The following is a 12,787-nucleotide window of genomic DNA, read 5'->3' on the forward strand; positions in this document are numbered from 1 at the left end:
CTCGCAAATGATTGCCAAAGCACTAAGATTGTAATGATGATATGACCAGTGGTGTGAAGTAACTAAGTACATTTACTCAAGTACTGTACTTAAGTACCATTTTGAGGTACTTTTACTTGGAGTATTTTAAATTTTCTGTACTTTTACTTCTACTCCATTACATCTCAGAGGCAAATATTGTAGCCTACTGTTACTCCACTACATTTATTTGAAAACTTTAGTTACGATTTACTTTTCAGATATAAATTATTACATTATAAAACATACATTTACCACTTTAGCCCTATTTTATACTTAGGCTATTTGAAAATAGCAGATCTACAAGCTCACAACGCGTCCCGACACGTTGTGAGCTTGTAGATCTGCTATTTTCAAACATTTTAGTACTTTTACTTTTGGTACTTTAAGTATATTTTGATGCCAATACTTTTGTACTTTTACTCTAAATGTATTTGAGTACTCTTTCCACCACTGAATACAGGGGTGTTCTGGAGTGAGGTTACGGTAGGCCTATAGCAGTACCCCGCAATGATGCTTACAGTGCATTGGATAGGCATGTATCGTTGCTTGTTAATGAAAGAAAAGCCTAACCCGCATCTCCGTGTTCTAACTGGTGGAGTGTTCCTTGGACGGCGGTGTGTGTTTAATGAAAGATTCAGCTGCTAGATCAGGGTGTCTCTCAGCACACTCTATACAGCTCCAAAGGGAAATCTGCTCCACTGAAGTTGCTCTGTTGATGTGACGCTTATTTTGTTTTGTTTCCTCATTGCCTCTGTACTGTCTGTCTGTCTGTACTGTCTGTACTGTCTGTTCTGTCTGTCTGTCTGTCTGTCTGTCTGTCTGTCTGTCTGTCTGTCTGTCTGTCTGTCTGTCTGTCTGTCTTGTCCTACAATCTGTTCTCTCCTTGCTACATCTCTCCATCATGTTTATTCACATCGCTCTATAATGCCATCTTTAACTAACTCTCTAACTCTCTTTATCTCTATGTTCCTGTCACTTTTTCTTGTTCAACTATCTCTCTCTCTCTCTCTCTCTCTCTCTCTCTCTCTCTCTCTCTCTCTCTCTCTCTCTCTCTCTCTCTCTCTCTCTCTCTGTCTCCTTCTCTCCCTCGATCAGATTGGCTATTGGAATGACATGGACAAGCTGGTGCTGGTCCAGAATGAGAACACTCAGTCCAATGACAGCTCGGCGATGGACAACAGAACGGTGGTCGTGACGACAATCATGGTAATTGCTCCTCCTTCCTCCTATATGTTGGGTGGTCCTCCTCCTTCCTCCTATATGTTGGGTGGTCCTCCTCCTTCCTCCTATATGTTGGGTGGTCCCTTCACAGATTATATAAGTATCTCAGTAAGGATTACACCTGAGCTAACTCAGGTCCAGTTTACTAAGTCTAGGTGGTGTAAGTGATTTTGTGTTCCACTCTATATTCTGATAGTAATCATTAGAGTTTGTTCAGTATCAGGGGTCTCCCTGTCTCTCCAGTGCTTTAATAAACCGAAAGTAACATTTCAAGTACGTCACAAATTCCATCCAATCTGGAGAGAGAAACCATTTATCAGCTTCAATTGTTTGCTGTTCCAGGTGTGATTGTGTCTGCTCATTCCAGAATGTAGAGCTTTTACTTTTTAACAAAACACTTACAGCACCTTTTAACACATTGAGTGCCAAAACCGTATTAATACGGTTTTGCAAATACACCCGTGGAGTGCCAACTTTCCTAAAAAAACGTTTATATACGTGATTTTTATATTTTTGTTTTTTTTTTCTCGTTTATTTCCATGCGGGAGGGGCTAGAGCAGCTCTGGGATCACCCTAGGCGATTCTGAGAAGGAAGGGCCAGATGGATCGTCGTGTCAAAAACATGGCTCCCCATCCGCTTCCGGTCTATTTCCTTCTTTAAAACGCCTATAACTCCGAAACTTTTTTCTATGGGGAAAACAACTCATTTTGCATCCGCGATCGCTCCGCCATTCTTACTCGCGTGAGAGATGTTATCGTTCCAGCCGTTAGCCAAGACCATCGGGTAAAATGGAGGCATGCTATGTTTTTTTTATGGATTGCTCGTCATGGAGTCTACAGCTTTAAACAGCACAATGGAGCTTAAAGGTGAGATTCCCGGCACCGAACGTATTCTGTTATTATAACATTCTGGCACCCAATGTGTTAAATAACTGAGAGTTGTAGCAGGCCTGCAGTTTTCTGGGAGTTAGTTCCAGACACGTTGTGCAGTGGTGGACAGTAACAAAGTACATTTACCTTACGTTTTTGTGACTACATTTCTACTTTACTTTTAGTATTTGTTTCTTTAGAAGCTTATGACATTTACTAAAATGTCAAAAAATATTGTACTTTTGACTCCTGACCCCCTGGGACCGAAACTTGCAATGATACATCATGATATTGTTGTATGATATTTTATTTTATTTTATTTCATTTTGGGGGGGGGGGGGCTACATTTTAATACAGCAATGGATTATTATTAAAGTAAATGTGTACTTTTGGATGCTTGCTCACTCTCAACTGATCAACTTTCACTTGTTGTTGAGTCATATTTTACCGGGAGTATCTATACTTTGACTCAAGTACTGGGGTTGAGTACTCTGTCCCCCGCACTGTGTACAGTTTAGGCTGAAGCATGCATGGTCCATGATCGTGTTCGCCTCAGGAAGTCAATGGAGTCAGGCTGGATGTCTATGTCCTGGTAGAATCACGGTTGTCTTTCCACATTAATACACTAATGACTCATTAATGTAAGGATGCAAGCCATTACAAGTAGAGTCTGACCGATGCCACATTTTTGGGGCAGATACAGATCCCGATCTTGGAGAGTCCTAGACCATTAATTATCGTTTTATATAAAATATATATATATATATATATATATATATATATATATATTTTACTTGTAAGCAAACAAAAAAAATGAAAGAAAATTAACTCAAATAACTTGGCAACTCCATCTAACATGCCGATTAACATTATGGCCTATAACTCTTGAACCATAGGACGTTCAATCAAATTAGTTTTTTTCACCCCTGGCCCTGGATTCCTTGGATCATGACGCAACTCTGCCATTTGTGCCAGACTAGATTTCCCGTCATTTCTCGTTTTCTTCTAAACACACTTTTTGCTACCTCTCCTACAAATTGAGTCCGAAACTCACACAAATCGGTACAACTGATTTCTGGAGTCATCTGATCAAGATGTATCAAGTATATTTAGCAGAGTCAATTCCTATTGGCTATCACTGCCTTCCAAAGTTTCCGGGCCTTGGGCAGGCAACTCAGCCTGGTGGGGATCTTTTCTAGTCTGTCTCTGTAACTACAGTAAGGTCATCATCAATATCCAAATTAGAGTTCAAAACGGGGCCTGAGAATTAAGGCCCGGCCCTAACTGGGCCCTACTGGGCCGGCCCGAGGCTTGGCCCGGCCCGAACAATTACCACACTTTCAGGCCCAAAAAACCCAAAAGGTGTCATTATGTGCTTAACTCATTCAGTGCCAATTAAATTTAAAAAAATTATTGCGTTCGATTGTCTTACCTTTTTCAAGTAGTCACAGAATATTTATCTCCAGTATGATCGATCCCCTGATGGGTGCTAATCACTGAGGGTTGCACTGTGTGGTTTCACAAAATGTCAACAAGGTCATCGTGACCTCGTTGACATTAATTGTCTGCCTTTGAAAATAGCATGTCTGGGCCAAAAATACATAGTAAAAAAAAAGTGCTCAGGAGCCGAGATACAGCCTTTTTAAGTAATAAGTTCACCAAGAAGTGAATGGAGCAGCAAATCTTCGGATCACGATATCTTGGGTTAAAGTCACACATCCAACAAGCTTGCAACTGAGCAGATTGGACCTTCCGTTCCAGCGATAATGGCCAAAACGTCTTGAAAACGGCCACTTTCGTCATTTTTTTTTTGGCGATTTACGATTTAGTTGTGGCCATCGTCACCTGTTTTTCTTTAATAACGGGCTATAGGAAGTTCGGATGGTGACAAACTAGATACCTGAGTAAAGTTCACTTTGAGCTGCATCCAATTCATCCACTGCCATTTCCGTCGGCCTTCTTCTTCTTCACGGAACCCGAGGCTCGGTCCAGCCTGAATAATTAGCATAGATTTTGGGCCTGGCCCGGGCCCGCCCGAAAACGTCCGGTCGGGTAGGGTCGGGCTCGGGCAGAATTTGAGAACTCTAATCCAAATGGGGCTCAGAGAGCACACGGCATAGCGCACAGCACAGCACACGGCTGTGGGCTGTGAATCTGTGCTAGCGAGTCATTGTTTGGTTTGTTTGATTGTTTGTTTTTTTGTTTGTTTTTAGTGGACTGTTTTTCTTTTCTTCCTGTTGATAGTCATTGCAGCCAGTTCCCACCTGATGTTGTGTGGGAGTTCTGACTGCTCCAGACTGTACTGAATGACCACAAGCTTGCATAACGTCTTCAGACTAGGACTTAAGTCTAACATGTACAGGTCATCACTGTTTCCCCCAAAGAGGAGGATACGATCTCCCACCATGCAACAACACTTTATATGTGTTTGAGACAGGGCTTTCCCCTTGGGTTCAATCTTCTTCCAGGAAAAGGTATCTGAATTGAATTTCCTCAGATCATTTAACCGGTGATGGCCAAACATGTACAGCTCTCCATTGTAGGCAAAGGCTGAAGGATGTGTGTGTCCTTCTGGTAGAGGCTGTGCAAAGGGCGTGCTCAGCCAGCAGTTGGTCTCTGTGTCAAACTCTCTGATGCTGTTGTCGTCACCCTGACCACCCCAGCCCCCAAATACAAACATCTTTGTCCCGATGATGGTGGCAGAATGATCTGAAACAGGTGCTGGAGTGCCTTTGGTGTTAATTAAAGACCAGACCATTGCGGTGGTGTCCAACTTGTGCATGTCATTAGTGCGTCCAGGCTGCTTGAGCCATCCTCCATGGATATAAATGACCTTCCCCAAGACACAGGCTGAGTGGTAGTACCTCGCCTCTGGAACAGTACCAGAAACATTGGGCTTGAACCATATGTGGGCGTCGACATCAAATGCATAAAGCACGCTGCAGTAAGGATACCCTCCCCAGATGTAGATGATATCTTCCTCCAGCATCTCCAGCATAAAGACACTGTGTTGAAAATGTGCACGTCATAACAGCGTCCCCCAAAGTAGTACACCTTGTGCTCCACTGCAACAACAGACTTCTGACCAGGTCTTGCAGGTCCTCCATTCAGATGCACCGTCCAGCAGAACATTTTGAGTGCGTCCAGTAGCACCACAAAGTTTGACAAGCGTGATGGGTTGGGTTGACCAATCAAGGAAGCCGATGACTGTTGATCTCCTAATATGGGAAATAAGATCACCAGCACAATCACAGTCCAGGCAGGTTCAGTAAATCCCTGGGTTACACAGATACTGTTCAGGTAAAATCGACAGGGGAGGTCCCTACAGGCAGCCGGATTTGTCTGAAATAAGTTCCAAAATGACAATTATTATTTGACAATTCATCTTAAAGGACACAAAGTTGCAATGACAACTGTGTGATGTCATTGCGTGATGATGTCATTATGTAGAATACACAATGACATTAATCAAACTGAATGTGGTCTGGAAGACGTCAAAAGAACGCCAGCATAAACTCTGACATTAACTATGTTGTGCGTGCTGTTATTGACATGAATATTTCGTCTTCAGGTGAGGTCACAATGCTGCGTTGTGAACTTGTAGATAATGCTATTTGTGCTGTTTTTGAAAATGTTGAAAGTACAAAGTATAAGTATGCGGTTAATGCGTGGAGCGTGAAACTATTATTTTTCCAATGTCAAGGTTCCTTGATATTGGAAATAACGCAGAGATACTGACCACAGCCGCACAACTAGGTTTTGGTAAGCAGAGATTTTTTGTTGTGTTTCCCCCACATGTCCTGACAACTTTATATAACATTATCAATGCTTTTCCCATAGATGGAGGAATGCCAAATCTGTTGTTTAAAGAAAATGTGTGCTATGATGAAGGCATACTCAGATTGCTGTGACACTTCCCACTAGGCCAAAGAAAAACTGCCACCCACCCTAAATGTCATGTTTTGGCCCATAACTCATGAACCATAGGTTGTTTAATCAATATTGTGCCCCTTGTATTCCTGTATCATGATGCAACTCCCATATAGGCAATGTCCATCTATTTTTGCTATTTCTTTCCCTTTATTTCATCCTTTCTTCCTTCCTTTCTTCCTTTCTTCCTTTCTTCCTTTCTCATTTCTTTAAACCCACTTTTTGCTACTACTCCTACAGATTTTTTCCTCACATAAATCAGTATACATTATCTCTGTAGTCACGTGATCAAGACGCATCTGTCAGATGTGTCAGATTCCATTCCAATTGGCTACGATTGGCTTTCAAAGTTTGAGGGAGTGGCCCATTTTACACAAAATGGCACAAATCATGAAAGCTTTTGTCCGATTGGCGTGAAACTTTGCACACACACTCCCAGCAGGCCAAGGAATATCTGCCACCCCAAATGTTTCAAATCGGCCTCATGATGGCGCTATAACAGGTCTGAACAGATCCCTGAGTAGGCAACCCGGCCTGGCGCGGATCAACGCTCTAAGGAGCGCACTTTTCTAGTTTAATATCATATTCCATATCTGCTGCAGCCGTTTTACAGTGTCCACCCCCCACCCCTATAAAGCACTCATCTAATTAGGTGGCCAATATGTTATGCAATAAAAATGCCACACGCAATACATGAGCTTGATTTTGGGCAATGCAGTTTTTATTTATTTATTTCTTGGTTTTACGATATCATCAAAGTGCTCCCCTAAATATGATGAAAGCTGATTCATAACTTTGTTTAACCCATTAACACATTCCATGCCAGAGTTTAATCTCATAATGTACTCACCAGTGCCAGCGTTTTATTGTTGTTTTTTTGTTTTTTTCATGTCGCCACAGACCTCGCTAAATAAGTTAAAAGTGCGCGTTCATTTGGTTCTAAACACACAGCGGATCTGTGAGAAACGGCCAGCGAAAATAGTTTCCAAATGCGAGCCGCCATCTTGAAGATACAGTGGATCAACGCTAAACAGTGATCAGCGAGGAGAAAAACAACAACCGAGAAAATCGAGTTTTAAACAGGATCCCAGACAGGAAGCGGATACGATCGAAAAAAACGGAACCCGAATAATTCTGTTTCCGACCGGAAACCGGAAACGGAAATGGATCAAAAAAAATCGGAAAGTGCACCTGGGGCAATTTCAATGGGAATCGGCGGTTCGCGTAGATCTACGCGACTGGCACGCTGCGGCTTTAAATAGGTTCGCGTAGATCTACGCGACTGGCATTCAATGTGTTAAGACCTGGAACGCATCTGTGTCACTTTTTCATTTGAGCTAAAAAGCATTATTTTACACTTTGGCTATTAAAAAATAGCAGATCTACAAGCTCATAGCGCGGCAGCTTGTAGATCTGCAATTTTTGAAAAATCGTGAAAATGTGTGCAAATATTTAGAATATATATTGTTTTAAAGCGAGCATTTTTAACTCAAATCTTTGCTTCTGGGGGGTCCCTGGAACAAAACATTTTGAGATGGGGGTCGGCGGCCAAATACATATCATTTTCAGGGTCCTTGACATGAAAAAGTTTGAGCACCACTGATATAGAAAGATACGTTTTTTCAGAATACTGTTGGGATTTAGAAGACATTTGTAGAATCAGCTTCAGGCCTTAATGGGTAAAAAAAAAGAAAAAGCATTGCATAATTACATGCCCAAAAATAGGGAGGCCGGGTTGAAAGTGATTATGTGTGGCTGTGTTTTATTTTTGTTTTTATTATAAATACTGAACCAACCAAAAGTATTAACGAGAGCTTGTGACTAAATAATGATAAAATATACATTTGAAATGGGGCTTAAAGTGGTTCATTCATCACGAAATGTTTTGTACGTTTGGATCCCGGGGAGTTTGGGAACCCCTGGGCAAAGCTATTTGGCTGCCTGGTGCCTTTGCACGCTCGCTGCTTCACTGCTTTACTGGCTTCTATAAAACAAACCAACCACACCCAAACATAGGGGCCATGACCCAGTTTTGGGTCACGACGACCATTGGGTCACAGGTAAATATCCCAATTTTTTTTATGTTTATTGCTATTATTTCACGCAAAAAAAACGTTTTGGTTCCAAGGAGACAGCAAATGATCCAGTGTTGTGTGCATGTTGTGGCGCTTCACTGGTTAACTGGCTTCTATTTTGCAGTCTGGTCTGCATGTTCTGCTGCCAGAAAAGAAAGTGATTCATGTCTTATCAGCCCCAACCATTTGCTGCTACAAAGAAAGCTGCTCTCCTCCAGTCCGTCTTGCTCTCACACATTATACTAGCTCTTTACCGAAGCTCTTTACAGTAGCCAGTCTCTCTCTCTCTCTCTCTCTCTCTCTCTCTCTCTCTCTCTCTCTCTCTCTCTCTCTCTCTCTCTCTCTCTCTCTCTCTCTCACTCCCCCCCGCTCTCTTTGTTATCCATCCTGACAACTTTCCCTCATCCCTCCCCTTTCTCTTCTATTATCTCCACCCACACCCACACTGTTTTCATCCTTTCTCCCCCCCTCATCCTTCTCTTCCTCCACCTCGCACTCCACCTTCTCTCCCTTTTTCTCTCTCTTATTTCTGCCTCTTCCTGCTTTTATCTCCTCCTCCCATTCCTCTCTTCATTCCCAGTGGTGGAAGAAGAAGTACTCCGACTTTGTTTTAATCAAGTAAAAGTATCAATACCACATGGTAGAAATGTCTGTTACAGGTTAGACTGCCCCAACGCTCCTGATTTCGTGTATAGAGGGGCGGGTGTATAGAGCCGGCGAAAGATTGCGCCTTATCCCATTGGTTCACCGATCTGTCCGTCAACCCCGCCCCGTTAACACAACATTACGAGCGACGCCCACTGCACTCCGGTTGGTTGGGAAGTGAAACACTTCCTCATACAGAGTACACCGACGCGCTGGGCCAGGCTTTTATTTTTTAGCAAAACTAAACAATAAAAGCCTGGAGATCGAGGCTAGTTACAGGTAGGCTAAAGACTGTATACACTTTAAACAATTTGACTTGAGTAAAAGTACATTATTTGCATCAATATAATACTCACAGTACCAGATGAAACAACATGTCAATGTGGCGCGTTGTGAACTTGTAGATCTGCTATTTTTGAATAGCCGAAGCCTTAACCCATTAAGACCTGAAGAAGCATCTGTGTCACGTTTTCATTTGAGCTAAAAAGCATTATTTTACACTTTGGCTATTCAAAAATAGCAGATATACAAGCTCATAGCGCGGCACCGAGTGCCGTGCTACGAGCTTGTAGATCTGCTATTTGCTATTTTTTTTTTATCGAGAAAATGTGTGCAAATTAATATATTTATATTATTTTAAAGCGAACATTTTTTACTCAAATCTTTGCTTCTGGGGGGTCCCTGGAACAACATATTTTGAGATGGGGGTCCGCGGCCAAATACATATCATTTTGGGGGTCCTTGACATGAAAAAGTTTGAGCACCACTGATATAGAAACATACGTTTTTCAGAAATCTGTTAGGATTTAGAAGACATTTTGTAGAAATGGTCTTAATGGGTTAATTGGTTAATGTAGTGTGTTTCCTAATAGTTATCAAATCAAAATGTAACTTGTAACTAAAGTTTTCCAGTAACTGTATTGGAGTAAATATACACTTTTTTCCTCTGAGATGTAGTGGAGTAGAAGTCTCTCTCTGTGCCTGTCATGTCCTCGTATAACTCAAGCACAAACATGACACTTCCTTCCCAGCTTTAAATACCTGCAACTTTAAACGCAACACACACACACACACACGCACACACACACACACACACACACACACACACACACACACACACACACTGCGACAAAGGAGTCTGGGGCATACTGATAACAACCCCTGAGGAGGCTTAAACGTGAAGCAAGCCCAATGTTGGCAGAGCTCCCAGTGGGGGGGGGGAGGGGGTGTGTGCGTGCGTGTGTGTGTGTGTGTGTGTGTGTGTGTGTGTGTGTGTGTGTGTGTGTGTGTGTGTGTGTGTGTGTGTGTGTGTGTGTGTGTGTGTGTGTGTGTGTGTGTGTGTGTGTGTGTGTGTGTGTGTGTGTGTGTGTGTGTGTGTGTGCGTGTGTGAGAGGTGTTACTACTTACAGTGTTTAGCTCAATAAACAATCTACTAAGGTGCCCTCTACAAATTACAATAAGTTGACCTACTAGATAGGTAGATAATCCTTCATAATGATTATTATTATTAATATATTAATATTAATATTAATATTAATATTAATATTAATATTAATATCATTGGTTGGGATATTCTCGAGATATGCGAAGGGTACACTCACTCACTCAGTCTTTTTGGAATATTCTCTTGAGTGTCCAGCAATAATGAAGTATTATGATACGTTACCTTATAAGTGAGTTTAAAATGCTTTATCATGAGTTATGGCTATTGTTATGAAGCATTATGAATATTGATGAGTTTGTAAAACTGTTAATTATACAGTATTATAAGCAGATTCTTATGCGTTTATGGACATGGGCTTCATAGAAAGTAATCTCTCAAGAACAGATTCAGAGCTGCGATGTGCAAAAGTGAAAAACGCTGGGGGCGCTGTTTTCCCCTTTTTTTAAAACCTGGGATCCCAGATTGCATAGAAAGTAGCCTCGATCTTTAGGCTTTTATTTTTTATTTTTGCTCAAAAATAAAACCCTGGACCAGCGTGTTGACGTTCCTGGAATAGGAAGTGTTTCATTTCCCCAACCAACCAGAGTGCAGGGCGTCGCTCAAAATGTTGTGACGTCAGGGCTCTCATGTTGCACATTGAGGGAGGAGGCGGGGCGGGGGCTGACGGACAGATCGGTGAACCAATGGGATCTCACGGAAGTTTTCAGCAGAGATTTTTAACCCGCCCCTCTAGATCCGATATCAGACACGCTATAGGGCAGTCTACATAGAAAGTGACAGCGAAGAATCAGAATCAAAAATGTTTACAACTTTAGTGTTACATCACAGGTTACAGGTGTAAATAAGTGGGTGTAATGTGTTTGTGTGCAAGCTTGATTGATTGATTGATTGATTGATTGATTGATTGATTGTATATACTGATTGAATACAGTATTAGCACGCTGCAAACAGTACTGCTTGTTTCCATTGTGATCCTATGTAGCTCCATAATTTGTCGTTTTCAGAAAGATAAAAGAAAAGAGGTACACTTACGTACACTTTGCATAAAGCAGCAGGCACGGTACATGAGTTTAGACATAAGGTGTGAGGTGGAAACACGTTGGTAGGTCCACATGTCTTAGTGTAACGGGGGTTGTTCTGTACGGATGTATTGTGCTGTTAAAGAGTATTGCAGTTATTTTCTGGGCCGTGTTTTGCTGTTCATTAACACAGTGATTCATGTAGCGCCAGTGGAATGAGCGCCCCGAGGCTGGCTAATGTCTCTCATAATGAGATTTGAGGAAGAATGTGTTTTTGTATGCTCTGACAATGAACACAACAGGACAAGGGAGGTGTTTTTTTTCTCTTCCTGAAGATGACAATGATGATGACGATGATGATAAAGTGTTGCGGCTTGTTCCTTTACATCGTACGGTTTCATGACTTGTCGCTTGCTAGATGTATACGTGGCGGATATCGTTGCTGTCGAGCAGAATCTCCATATTTCAACTTTTCATGTTTGTTCGTTTTTTCGTAAATTAACGCCCTAATTCGTCATGCTACAGTACGTGTCACACAAAAGTAGTGAAAATAACAGATCTACAAGCTCACAACACGGTGCAATGTGTCGCGTTGTGAGCTTGTAGATCTGCTGTTTTTGCTACTTTTGAATTTTTCTTAAATTAAGGTCAAATAAAATCAGTTTTGGACATATGAGATTTCCACCCGACATACTGTAGATGATATTCTCATTTGTATCGCATGGCGTCTGAATGGCTGCAGTTAGTTTGTTGTCTTGATGTCCTTATTAGGGCTAATGAATAACTATCATCATTTGTGTCAGCGTTGCTTTATCGCTACACTTTAATGTGCAAATGTGACGCTTTTCTCCATCTTTCTCTATTCGTGTGACATTCAATAATATTGCGTGTGGGTTTTATTCAGTAACGTCCATGGCCAGACTATTCTTAGTTTTACTAAGGGGTGGAAAAAAGTACCTTTTTTACCTAAAGCTGTGATGTGACGTGTTGTGACGTGTTTGCGATTTTTGGCTGCTTTTGACATTTCTTTGACGTGTTGAAAGTGGTTTTAGTATTTCTGTGGGTTTTTATAAATATTTAAAGCTGCACTATAAGTACCTTTTCTCTTGTACCCCGGATTTGAACCCGGTTTCCTGTGGAAGTGCTGACATTTATTGGCATCGAAATAGTTATACTTACAGGCCTAGCGACATGAAAATCTAGTACCGGTATACGAAAAGAGCATTTACCAATTACCAATCAAACAAGTAAATCTAAATTGAGGGATAAAGGGATATTTCACTTTCAAAAAAACTTTTGGTCATTGTATCATCTACTCAGGCCTTTGTGAGCCCCCCAGACAGTTTTTAAGTTGCTTGATTCAGTATTTAGATATTTGATATTCATTTTATAAGACACACCCTTTCCTATACAAACCCATTGTAACTTCAAAATCCATTTTAACCATGTTAGATTCATCAAAAACACCCGTCCTTGGTTCTGTTGACTCTTCTTCTTCTTTCGTATATCATCAGATGGCCAACTCAGTGTCCTGCAGCCACGCCCTCGTCTCGTCGAAAAGA

At 41.5% G+C, this 12,787-nt stretch overlaps 1 protein-coding gene across 1 annotated transcript in view; it reads left to right on the top strand.

Moving 5' to 3' along the window:
• gria4a (glutamate receptor, ionotropic, AMPA 4a) overlaps nucleotides 1–12,787 on the top strand; it is a gene marked incomplete at both ends in the record, with an annotated part of 221,244 nt that overhangs the window by 137,422 nt on the left and 71,035 nt on the right. Inside the window, 1 exon segment of the mRNA XM_080429317.1 lies at nucleotides 1,117–1,227. Coding sequence (XP_080285443.1) covers nucleotides 1,117–1,227 — 111 coding nt within the window.

This window comes from Gymnoscopelus braueri (assembly GCF_963280865.1).
Source record: "Gymnoscopelus braueri genome assembly, chromosome: 5".
Taxonomy (NCBI): domain Eukaryota; kingdom Metazoa; phylum Chordata; class Actinopteri; order Myctophiformes; family Myctophidae; genus Gymnoscopelus; species Gymnoscopelus braueri.